At 38.4% G+C, this 13163-nt stretch overlaps 1 protein-coding gene across 1 annotated transcript in view; it reads right to left on the reverse strand.

Moving 5' to 3' along the window:
* The window catches only part of LRRIQ1 (leucine rich repeats and IQ motif containing 1), a 132602-nt gene that overhangs the window by 42399 nt on the left and 77040 nt on the right, over positions 1-13163 (reverse strand). Inside the window, exon 21 of the mRNA XM_068160872.1 lies at positions 6036-6137. Coding sequence (XP_068016973.1) covers positions 6036-6137 — 102 coding nt within the window. The remainder of the gene's footprint in view (positions 1-6035; positions 6138-13163) is intronic.

Genomic DNA, 13163 nt, shown 5'->3' on the forward strand with positions numbered 1-13163 from the left:
AGGAGTTTCATATGGGGAGGTTGGACTAGATGACCTCTGGGAGGTCCCTCCCAACCCAAACCATTCTATGACTCAAAGATCAGAAAGCTGGAAACCAGACAACTTTAAATGGATCTTTTATATTTATCTTTAAATCAGAGGACATAATCACAAGATCATTTTGCCTCTTATTCTTCTTCCAATATTAAAAAAAAAAAGAGAAATGTTATTTCTGCTAGCAATTTAAAGACAAATGAATAAATATTTCCATAATTGAAAGCCACCTGAAAAAGCATAATCTCTTCATCAAGCTCGCATTGGTGGAATCTGTCTTAACATTATACCCATTGTGTTTTCTTTAGTCACCAATGAGCATAAAATGACAGGAAATACAGCACTGCCAATTAGAACTAACAGGTTCCCAAGCTACAGCAAACCATATCTTGACAACGCAGCCCAATGCATTCTTAATAGAGTTATAGTTCTTGGCACTGGTCATTGTGCACATTCCTGAGTGAAGTCAAGTTGTATTGCTTCCACCTCTTTGAAATGTATGGCACAGATGTGCCACTGATGGACATGGATGTGCCTGAAAGTAAATGCTCTATACATCCCAACAAATCACCTCATCCCCATGGTTAGTTAGTGCAGAGTCTGTGAAACCCTGAGAAACTAAGTGAATCATATTGAAATAATACTTGGAGAGTTTGATTGGACTCTCTGCTTACTGACTACATCCTTCCAACTTGCTCTGCAGATGGGAATCCAGCTTCCCATTCCACTGAACAGAAATTGTTTGGATAACACACCAAAATTGTTGTGGTAGGTGGATTACTGAGGACCCCAAAAGATACATCCTGTTCCCAAAGCTTGTAGCAGAACAAAGTGCTAGGCCTTGGGGCTACTTCATTAATTTTGAGCTGCTGTACTGGGACAAAGTGCTCCCATTGTTGGTTGGGAAAGTAGGTATCCTTCCTCTGTGCAAGTGAAATTGCAGACCCTGTAATTACAGAACCACAGCTGGCAGAGATGCTCTGTTACACATTGAGCCAGAACTAACTGGAACTTCCCATGAAAGGAGAAATAGTCAAGGACAGGCTCTTCCTTCAATTCATGATCTGCATTATCCCACATATTCCCAATGTATTTTACATTCAATCAACAACTGAAATAGACTTTCAGACAACAGAAACAGCCTCCAGACAACAAGGAAGTGATGAAATCTATCTGTATTCTTTCTGAAGTTTCCAAAACTTTGAGATCTTTGAAATGTCACAATCTACAACAACACACAAAGGTCTCCAAGAATATTCATTAAAACAGCAAGCAGCCATATTCTGGTTTTCAACTAACTAGCACTAACTCAAACACAGCAACAGTGCTGGAAGCATAACCCCAGCACACCAAAAAGAGCAGTGCAATATACATAATCCCAGGAAACATCCAGCAAATCAGCAGAAGTGAAAGTACATCAAGTCAGGCTTTCATTTGATCAGGCTATAAAGAGGCAATAAATATATCCACACCTGCATATTCTCTGGCTTACCTTACAGTTTACTGAAGTTAGTGTCATGATATATAATAACTATCACAGAACCACAGAAATGGTTCAGCCTGGAAGGGACCTCAGAGCTCATCTACTCTGATCTCCCTGCCATGGGCAGGGATGCCTCTCAACAATATTTGGCTACTCAAGGCCTCATCCAACTTGGCCTTGAAACACCCCGCAGAATCTCACCACCCTATACTGAAGAACTCTTTCCTAGCACGCGTTTAAACCCACTCTCCCTCAGCTTCAAACCATTCCCTATTGTTCTGTTGCTAGACAGTCCCTCTCCAGCCTTCCTGTAGATCCCTTCAGGTATTGGAAGGCAGCTATAATGTATTTAAATAATAATGAATCTGTATTATACAACAACCTCATACAATAAATATATGTTAAAGGAACTGAAGCAGAAAGCATCAGCTTTACAAAATGACCACTGATACTACAAATTACACCAGAGAGTATTGGTGAGGGACTTTTTAGGGTCTCAGGGAGTGATAGGACTAGGGGGAATGGAGCAAAACTAGAAATGGGTAGAATCAGATTGGATGTTAGGAGGAAATTCTTCCCCTTGAGGGTGGTGAGACACTGGCACAGGTTGCCCAGGGACATGGTGGAAGTCTCATCCCTGGAGATTTTGAAGGCCAGGCTGGATGTGGCTGTGAGCAACCTGATGTAGTGTGAGGTGTCCCTGCCCATGGCAGGGAGGTTGAAACTAGCTGATCCTTGAGGTCCCTTCCAACCCTAACAATTCTATGATTCTACAATTCTACTTTCCTGGCAAAATACACAAATAGAAAATGCATAAATGCTGGGCTTCCTGAATTCATATCCCTACCTATGGTGCATGCATATACACTGGTGTGTGCACACACACACGTATTGTATGTATTAACACACTCAGCCACAATCCCCAGTACAGGCACACACATTTAATTACATTCCTATGGCTCCTGCACTTTTAAATGCCTGTCACCATGAACAATGTTTCCTCATGCTCTTGATGAAGCATAGAATACTTCATCAAGAGAGGCTTCTTCTCCCTGACTAACTTCTGTGTGCTGTCGTGATACAGATGTCAAATAATGGCCCCCCTGCAGGAATCTTCATAACAGCAGTGAGTAAAGCATGGTAACTCTCTTAAAATGCAAGAAAATTTCATGATGTCACTCAGGTTTGGAAACTGTTTTCCTACAAGGTATTAAATGAAACTGGACATGGGAATCGCCCCATAGGATTAAAGTTGTGGACAAGCTTTCAAAATTACATATCACCTCCTTACCTATCAACTCATCACTACTTTTATCACAGGGAAACAGTTAAATATTGCCTCAACAATATGTCCTCACTATGTTTGGATATTCCTTTATATGACATGACCATGTCAGTATGATGCAGTAGCCTAGATGAGAAAGCAAATTATGACAGCATATATGTCACAACATATAACCTCCAGAAACACAAGCATCAGATATTGGGCTCATTCCTCTTCCTTTTTGTCTTATTTGTATTTTTAAATGTAAACCAAAGACATAATGAAGAAAAAAGACATTCATCATACATTTTAACTAGATTACCTCTCAAATATTTGCTGCCATGATGTGTTCCAGTTTGAAAGTCTGAAACTGTTCTAATTGTTTCACTTCCGAGGGCATCTCCTTTCAAAAGTAGTGATTCTGTTATTTAACAGATAACACATGTGTTCTTGTTACTGATGCTATGGTTCTCCCCCCACCACCCCCCCCATTTCCCAATTTAAAGAAATAAAGCAGGAGTATTTTGAATGTGCCTTTTCTAAAAGATTTATTTAGGGCTGGTGATTTTTTTTTGGAGGAGATAGACTGGAGCTCAAATTTTCTGCCAGAGCGTTGACTACCAGCTTGTGAAGGTAAAAGGGCTTGAGTGGAGGAATTATATTTCCCCCATGCAATGGACTTGCCTGTGTTCTCTCTTGATTTAAAATATGGTGTCCACACACAAGATTTATGGATACAGAGTGAAAACATTCCACTTCTTGTTACAGAAAGAACCCCCATCGCAGAACAGACCCACAGAGATCTATTCCAGGCAAAAGAGGAAGAAATGGTCAAAAGGTGAGAGAGGGGAAATGGGAAACAAGCTTTTCTGTGAGTGAGGGAAGAAATGCCTGACAACAGAACTCTGTGAAAGTATCGTGCAGGTGCTTTGCTTTGTAGTAGACAACATGCAAAGTGCTACCAAATTCTAAAGTTAGAAGCTCTTGGTTCAGACCGATGGTATCCTCCCACAGATACAAATAAATGCTCTGTCCTGCACTCTGGGTTCTAATCCACAACACAGCAATGCCTAGGTGGAAGGACAATTCTATAACTTGGTATTGTTTGTCTTCTTGAAGGCTCAGCAGATTGCATGCATGCACCCAGTAAAGCATTGCTGAAAACAAATCTGTTTGTGAGTTGGCCAAAGAAGCACAATGATCCTTGAAATGAATGATAAACAGGAGTGCCACTCCAGTACTTGCCTTTTGACATCTAATCTGCTATGGTGCCTTCTTTAAATGTATTTATAAAGTAATTTCAGTAGTATATAGAATTCATATGTTGGCTTTCCAAAACAGAGGGGAATGTCTCCAAGCAGGAACAGATAAACTGGTAGCAGGAAAGCTAGGCTAAAATGACACTGATTTTAGGGTAGTGACCCTGGGATCAAGTTTATCTCTTTGACATGGTTTTGAACGTCCAGACTACAGCTCAGAGGCTTCAGGCATCTGTTGTTTTGCAGTCAGTCTGCATGCCCTGTTTCTTCAGCACAGGATGCATTCTGATGCTTATGCTACATGAACAGATATGAGACATGGGAATGCTAAATCAGGCTCAGTAGATACAGGCTCTCTATATTCTAAGTAAAATTATGGTTGGATTGGGGGCAAATAATACTGCAAACATCTTTCTTCAGGATTCATCAAGAATTGTTTCCAACCAAACTCGAGCATGGCCTAACAAATCTGGACTTTCAGTTCAGGCATACTCAGATTGCACACCTGTTTCAGGTTCTAATTTCTATCCCCATTCACGGCATGTTAATATAGCATTGTTATTTTTAATTCTACTTTGTGGGCTTGTGAATAAATCAGAGAGCAAAAGGCTGTATCTTTGAAAAAAAGATTAAAAGACACAGGTGGCAACTTTCTGAGCACACTCTTGAGTTGCAAAAGGATACAAAACACTCTAAAAACAATGCCTCAAGAGATGCTCTGTTTCTTACAACAAGGGTGTTTTAAACAGGTGTGGTCTTATTCTAATTGTCCTGAAAGTGGGGAGAGTTTTAACAAGAATTCTAAGAGCAAAAAAGCTACATCCGTACTTAAATAGTTTTAGGAAGCCAATTTCATATTTACATGCTGAAGATGCTTTTGTTGTCTGGACTTTTAGGTAATATTTATGAAATTAACTTCCAAACCCAAGTTAATAACTGTTAGGAGTTGTTATACATTAAGGAACGAGGACAGGAATGAATGTTTAGCTTGCAAAAAGGTGACAATGAGATGAAGTGATATGTCATTGGTAAAATTGTATTCTAGTGCTTTGTATTTAATACTTCTGTGACAAGCTGTGATAATTACTTTTATGAAGAAAACATCATAATAATAATTAATAAGAAGAAAAAGGTGAGGCAAGGCAGGGAAAGGCAAGGCAAGACAAGGCAGGGAAAGGCAAGGCAAGGCAAGGCAAGGCAAGGCAAGGAGAAAGGAAAAGAAAAGAGAAAGGAAAAAGAAAAAGAGAAAGAGAAAGAGAAAGAAAAGAAAGAGAAAGAGAAAGAGAAAGAGAAAGAGAAAGAGAAAGAGAAAGAGAAAGAGAAAGAGAAAGAGAAAGAGAAAGAGAAAGAGAAGAAAGAGAAAGAGAGAGAAAAAGAGAAAGAGAAAGAGAAAGAGAAAGAGAAAGAGAAAGAGAAAGAGAAAGAGAAAGAGAAAGAAAAAAAGAAAGAAAAGGAAAAAGAAAAAGAAAAAGAAAAAGAAAAAGAAAAAGAAAAAGAAAAAGAAAAAGAAAAAGAAAAAGAAAAAGAAAAAGAAAAAGAAAAAGAAGAAAAAGAAAAAGAAAAAGAAAAAAAAAAAGAAAAAGAAAAAAGAAAAAGAAAAAAGGAAAAGAAAATTGGAAATGAAAAAGAAAAAAGGAAAAGAAAAATGGAAAAGAAAAAAGGAAAAGAAAAAAGAAGAAAAAATAAGAAGTAGAAGAAGAAGAAGAGAAAAAGGAAAAGAGAAAAAGCAAGAGGAAAAGAATAAGAATTTTTAAAAAATTAAGCACCAATTCATTACGAATTTCTCTCTAGGAGCATCCTCTGCCCTCCCCAATGAACTGGAATTGAAATGTTTCACTGCTGTAACTTGAGATATCCAGGAACAGATAAGGACCTTAAATTCCTGCCGCCTTCTATTTCTGCATATTATTTTACATTTCAAGTAGGCTTCCTTGAAAGATCTTAGAAGATATACATGCTTACATGCATAGAGATAAAGTCAAATACTTGTTCATACCTTCAAAGTACCCAACATTTATAGGCTGTGTCTTCCTTGGTGGTTTCACAGGGAGATATTTATTTTCACTGTTTCTGAACAACGCCAGGCGCACAGCTGGGTCTAGATGACAAGAACAAGTTAAAATCAAAGGTCAGACCCGGCTCATTCATTCCTTCAAGCAGTTTTTCACCTTTTAGCCACTTAATAAATGAAAATACCTTTAAAAGTAAGTCTCATATTCACAGAGGATCCCACGTTCTAAAATAAAGCAACATAAACACGCGAGCAACTGAGAATCAAAGTCAGCGTTTGGCAGGATTTTAACACCGTTGGTCTTTCAGCCAGCTCATCTCCAAACTCAGAATAAATTCTAAAGCATTTATTTGCAGAAAATACAAATGAAAAATAAATTCTAAAACATTTATTTACAGCAAGTATCTTAAAAATCTTTCACTGAAGCAGAAGCATCAACAGAAAACTGTGACAAGCACTGCTTCTAAAAGTTTTGGTTCCGAATTATTTGACTGTCTAAATTAACTTACACCTAAAAAAATGTTAGCAGGAAGCAGTTTATTTTCTTTTTTTTGAGGCTAAACTTGCAGATCATAAGCTAACCTTCTTCCATGCCCCAGCCTTATTGAAATTAAAAGTTGAAATTAAAAATACCGCTCAGCCCACCGACTCCCAAACTCTATGGACTCATTGACTGTGCCACAGTACGAAGTCCTAATTAGTTTCAGAACTGTTGTTTGGAAAACTTTGCAAATAAGCAAAGATGAACACAAGACTGTGTATAAATCTAAATACTACATGTTCCTAGACTGGAAGGAAAAATATAAACTTTAATTAACAAAAGCTAAGCTATGGCAAACCCACACAAGTCAGGAAAGGTGATTTTCATGCATTACTTTGTATGTGGAGGATGCACTCTTTGCTTGACATAGAAGAGAATTAAGAGTTTAAGGGAAACAGAGGGTGAGAAGGAATGTGGAAACCCTGCTATTCTGTGAAGTAGAGGATAAACCTGTCATTTAAAAAAATAAATATATTGAAATGGCTGAGAATAATCCAGAAACAAAAGCAGATACGTTAATGGCAAAATTTAAATGGCTGGGAATAGTCCAGAAACAAAAGCAGATACGTTAATGGCAATATTAAAATGGCTGGGGATAGTCCAGAAACAAAAGCAGATGCGTTAATGGCAATATTAAAATGGCTGGGAGTAATCCAGAAACAAAAGCAGATATGTCAGTGACAAGGAAAATCCACGTGGTTTTCTAGTTGTGACACTGAACTTCATAACATAAGTTACAGAAAGCTGGGGGGGGGGTGGAAATATCAAAGAAAGAAGTTTTACATAGCTAAAAGAAAATAGCAGAAGCAGACAAATACGCTCCTCAAGAATGTCCGAGAAACAATGAGGCAGAAAAAGTTTGTCTATGAAGGTGACTTGAAACTGTCAGAAAAGGGTAGAATTTAGTAAGAAATAAAGAGGGAAAACAGTATCAGAAATTAGCAAGAAAGTAGATTTGGCAAGGCAAGGAGCTGGATTTTCACAAAGTATGCAAGTGCAGCAAAAATGAGTTTGTGAGACATCGCCAGAGCAGAGAGAGGAGATGGAAAGATTCAAAGAGCATTCAGACAGAATAAATTTACATGACTATTTACGTCTGATGTTTCATTTTGAGCTTGTTACATGACCTTGTTGGCATTTACTGAGAGAGTTTGAAACAGCATCTATAATACTGCAGAAAAGGAAGTAGGGTTGCTTTTATGGTTTCCTTATTTAGGGAAATAGAGGATCACAAAGCCCTCTTAAGGCAATGGGCGACTTCTTATGAAGTTTAAAAGCAATTTATAAAGCTGGTTTTCACCAGACATCTATATTTGCAGGAGATGCTTCAGCTACAAATAATGGAACATAAAGGCATCCTAAAAGTTGCTTTTTTTTCCCCTCAGAGATTGCTCTCTAGACACAAGCAAGACGGCGCAGACATGCTGTGCCTTTGCCTTATGAGCCTGGAGGAGATCTCTAATGGGGTGAGGATATTTTAAGAGATAATGCACTGAGAGAAAAGTTCAAAACACGATTTTCTTGGTCAGCCCACAGTGCAAAAGCATTTGGTTGACAGAATATCTGTAGTGGTGCTACTCTCACACAATAAAGCAAAGCTGACTAATGAAAGAATCGTGGAAAAAAAAATGAATGGAAGTAATTTCGGCGATGCCTTCCTACCAAGGCAGGATCAGCAGTACCTCACACTCTTTCTGTTGAAAACTGTCTAGAACAATATTCCTCACCTTATTGTGTGATGATTACAGGTTCCAGAGTAACCTAAAGAATGTCAGATTTAAAGTAACTTTTCATAGATGGACAAAGTAGGCCTAATTTTGCATGCCTCGAAACACGCAACCAGATGTGTAGCAACCTACTGTTCTTTGCCATAGCAACATTTGGTGTAGGAGATCACAGTAAGATTGGTGACAAAAAATATATTGGAATACATTAGATTTTAGAAGTTCTCTCTGAAACTCTGAGTATTAGACATTATAAAAATATCTGAAGTGTGAAATATTATTGTGGTTTGTACAGTTGTAAGATACAGAGCCATAGAATCAGACAACAGTTTGGGTTGGAAGGGACCTCCAAAGGTCATTTAGTCCAACTCCCCTGCAGTGAGCGGGGACATCCTCCACTAGATCAGGTTGCTCAGAGCCTTGTCCAGCCTGACCTTGAAATTCTTCAGGGATTGGGTCACAACTGCCTCCCTGAGTAACCTGTTGCAGTGTTCCACCACCCTCATGATAAAGAACTTCTTCCTCACATCCAATCTCAATCTCCTCTAATTTCAAACCATTGCCCCTTGTGCTATCACTACAGGCCTTTGTCAACAGTCCCTCTGCAGCCTTCAGGTACTGGAAGGTCATTATTAGAGTTTCCCAGAGCAGAGGTGCTGCAGCCCCTTGATCATTTTTGTGGCCATCCTCTGGATCCTCTCTATCAGGTCAATACAAGCACTATAAATGAATAAAAATGCAAAGAATAATTTATATATATATATATATATATATATATATAAAACTACAATTTTTTCCCCATCATCCAGCATACAGTGTTGATGCAATAGAGTGTTGATATTATTCCTGGCTACTTATGGTTTTATCCTAGTTACAAAACCAGTGTGTTTCTTCAGTAAAAGATCGAAGACAAAGTGACAAAACTGATTAAAACCTCTCAAGGGACAATGTGATTGAAGATTTTCAAACTCTTTTATTTGATTAACTTAAACTAATTCTTACAACAACACACATTTATCTTATGTGGGTCTATCAAAATACTTCAGAAGTGTTTTAAAAGATGTCACCTTTCCTTAGCCCAGCCTTCCACTCAATTCTGTGAAAACTCCAACCGGTCCAAAGCTAAATTATACCAATGATGCTCTGGTGTCTTCAAGCCTCTAATTGTCTATAAGCATATCGACAGTAAAGAAGGTCCATAAACTGGGAAGATAGAATAGAATAGAATAGAATAGAATAGAATAGAATAGAATAGAATAGAATAGAATAGAATAGAATAGAATAGAATAGAATAGAATAGAATAGAATAGAATAGGAGTAGAGTAGAGTAGAGTAGAGTAGAGTAGAGTAGAGTAGAATAGAATAGAATAGAATAGAATAGAATAGAATAGAATAGAATAGAATAGAATAGACCAGACCAGGTTGGAAAAGACCTTCAAGATCATCATGTCCAACCTATCATCCAACACCACCTAATCAACTAAACTATGCAACCAAGCACCCTATCAAGTCTCCTCCTGAACACCTCCAGTGATGGTGATTCCACCACCTCCTTGGGCAGCCCATTTCAATGGGCAATCACTCCCTCTGTGTAAAACTTCCTCCTAACCTCCAGCCTAAACCTCCCCTGGCACAGCCTGAGACTGTGTCCTCTTGTTCTGGTACTGGTTGCCTGGGAGAAGAGACCAAGATGATGGAAATTGTTCTTCTGAGAGACTTTTATCAGAAGATTTATCTTTGAGTCCTTGTAAAATAACTTAAATAATCTAAAGGGACTTAACACAGTGCCAGACTACTTAAATTTGTACCTACTTGGATCACATCAACTATTGCCTACAGCTCTTTTGTTATTAAAAATGAGTCCTTTTCTTTATCTAGTCCCAAGTGTAGGCAATATTACACAGATTACTTCATAATGCTAGTGCTTTTCCGTCTCTGAGCGAGCTAGAGAAATGAACTGCACATATGCTTTGATGATGAGCAATCAAATGTTTTAGATTTCACACAGAGAACTGTGAAAGAGAGTCCAGCAGTTCAAAACCCATACAAATATCTTCCTGGATTCTGGCACACTCAGTTATCTGTGGCTTATAAAACAACAATCTACGCTGGTAATCTAGGAACTGAGGAGGTAATTTAATGCACATTGCTCGCCTGACTCCAAATATAGAAGATAAGTTGGATGAACACAAGAAATATTATACAAACAATATGGACTGAATAGTGACTGCCTGATCTGGCACCACATTTGCTAAACAACTTCTTAGTGATATGTGAAACTGGAAAGAAAAAAAAACACCCAACAAAATTAATGCTGGTCATTCAGTTTTGTTGTGCAATATCTCTAATTAGAAAAACATAAACATATCTCTGCCAACTTTGAAGATCTGGTAAATCAAAGTAGCACATAGTGACAGATGCTTATCTGTTGGGTAATTCAATTTGTAAATTCTCGTGGAAGAAAGACCACATTTTGCTCCATAATTGAACTGCAATTAGAACTCCATGTCCAGATGACAACAGTAGCTTTTCTTTCTCTGACTAAGAAAATACAGAGCAATGATCATTCATGTGAAGTGTAACATGGAATAACAATATCCCCCAGATTTGCTAATTCAGCAAATCAATCAGCCCTTTTGGGGTTGGGGGGGGGGGGTTGGTTTGGGGTTTTTTTGTGTGTTTTGGTTCAAGTTTTTTGGGGTTTATTTTGCTTTTGTATGGTTGCTTGAATTCATATTTCCATAAATGACCAATGATCCTTCATGTGAAGTGTAACATGGAATAATAATACCCCCCAGATTTGTTAATTCAGCAAATCAATCAGCCCTTTTGGGGTTGTGGGATGGGTTGGTTTGGGGTTTTTTGTGCTTTGGTTCAAGTTTTTTGGAGTTTATATCACTGGTTTTTTTTTTGGTTGCTTGAATTCATGTTTACATAAATGGTTGCATGGTTTAGTTGATTAGGTGATGTTGGATGATAGGTTGGACACGATGATCTTGAAGGGTCTCTTCCAACCTGGTTTATTCTATTCTATTCTAAATGATCAATGATCAATGATGTGAAGTGTAACATGGAATAATGATATCCCTCAGATTTCTCAATTCAGCAGATCAATCAGCCCTTCGGGGGTTGTGAGGTGGGTTGGTTTGGGGTTTTTTTTGTGTGTTTTGGTTCAAGACTTTTGGGGTTGGTTTCAGTTTTGTTTGGTTGGTTGCCTGAATTCATAGTTACATAAATGATCAATAATCAATTCTTTTGGGGGTAGTTTCAGCTTTGTTTCCTTGCTTGAATTTATATTTACATAAATGATCAATGACCATTTATGTGGAGTGTAACAGGGAAAAATAATACCCCCCAGATTTGTTAATTCAACAAATCAATCAGCCATTTTGGGGTTGTGGGGTGGGTTGGTTTGGGGTTTTTTTTTGTGTTTTGGTTCAAGACTTTTGAGGTTTATTTTGCTTTTTTTTGGTTGCTTGAATTCATATTTAGAATAGAATAGAATAGAATAGAATAGAATAGACCAGACCAGACCAGACCAAGTTGGAAGAGACCTTCAAGATCATCATGTCCAACCTATCATCCAACACCACCCAACCAACTAAACCATGCAACCAAGCACCCCATCAAGTCTCCTCCTGAACACCTCCAGTGATGGTGACTCCACCACCTCCCCAGGCAGCCCATTCCAATGGGCAATCTCTCTGTGTAAAACTTCCTCCTAACCTCCAGCCTAAACCTCCCCTGGTGCAGCCTGAGACTGTGTTCTCTTGTTCTGGTACTGTTTGCCTGGGAGAAGAGACCAACCTCTGCCTGTCTACAACCTCCCTCCAGGTAGTTGTAGAGAGCAATAAGGTCATCCCTGAGTCTCCTCTTCTCCAGGCTAAGCAACCCCAGCTCCCTCAGCCTCTCCTCATAGGGCTTGTGTTCCAAGCCCCTCACCAACTTTGTTGTCCTTCTCTGGACTCGTTCCAGCAAGTCAACATCCTTCCTAAACTGTCTGATGATCATTCATGTAAAGTGTAACATGGAATAATAATACCCCCCAGATTTGTTAACTCAACAAATCAATCAGCCCTTTTGGGGTTTGTGGGGTGGGTTGGTTTGATTTTTTTGTGTGTGTTTTGGTTCAAGATTTTTGGGGGTTGTTTCAGTTTTGTTTGGTTGCTTGAATTCGTATTGCATTGCTGCCTTAAATCCTACACTAGAACCAAAAAATATTTGCTGACCTCTGTGAAATATCTTTAGCTCTGGTTGTAGAAGTCATGCATTCTATATTTTCTTTCTATCTTTTGCCTTCTTTTTCCCTTTTCTTCTTATGTGGAAGCCAGAATTGCCATCTCAGTCAGTGATAAGAGAGCTTTCCTTTGGACAGGAACTAGTTAAACGAGAAGTAATACGGCGGTGTAGGGGAGACAAACTGAAAGCAAGAGAAGGCTTCCAGCCAACGTAAGAGAAAAAGAAGCTAACTTTCAGAAGCTAATAAAAAAAATAATCCACAGAATCAAGGAAATCCAAAGTTAAGCAAGAAATTCTCTACTGCTGCGCCAAGACATCTTCAGGAAGCTGAGATCCTTATGGGTCTCGGACACTTAATTTCATAGCACAGTGAGGTACATTAATGTTTGCTGTAATTAGATTTTTAATTACAATTTCAACAGAGTTTTGTACACCCACACTAAGCAGAAATATTCCTGACGCTATGCCAGTTCTGCTTGGCTGCAAAATCTCTGGCTTCTTGCCCACACTTTTTTGTATTATCTTACTGCAGAGTACAAAATAGTTGAATCAGACACAGCCTGCATTTGGTATCATTAAAATACAGGCCACAACTTTATTTAACTACAT

This window comes from Melanerpes formicivorus, unplaced genomic scaffold (assembly GCF_026170545.1).
Source record: "Melanerpes formicivorus ecotype bairdi unplaced genomic scaffold, bMelFor1.0.p_v2 SCAF_54, whole genome shotgun sequence".
In the NCBI taxonomy this organism is placed as follows: domain Eukaryota; kingdom Metazoa; phylum Chordata; class Aves; order Piciformes; family Picidae; genus Melanerpes; species Melanerpes formicivorus.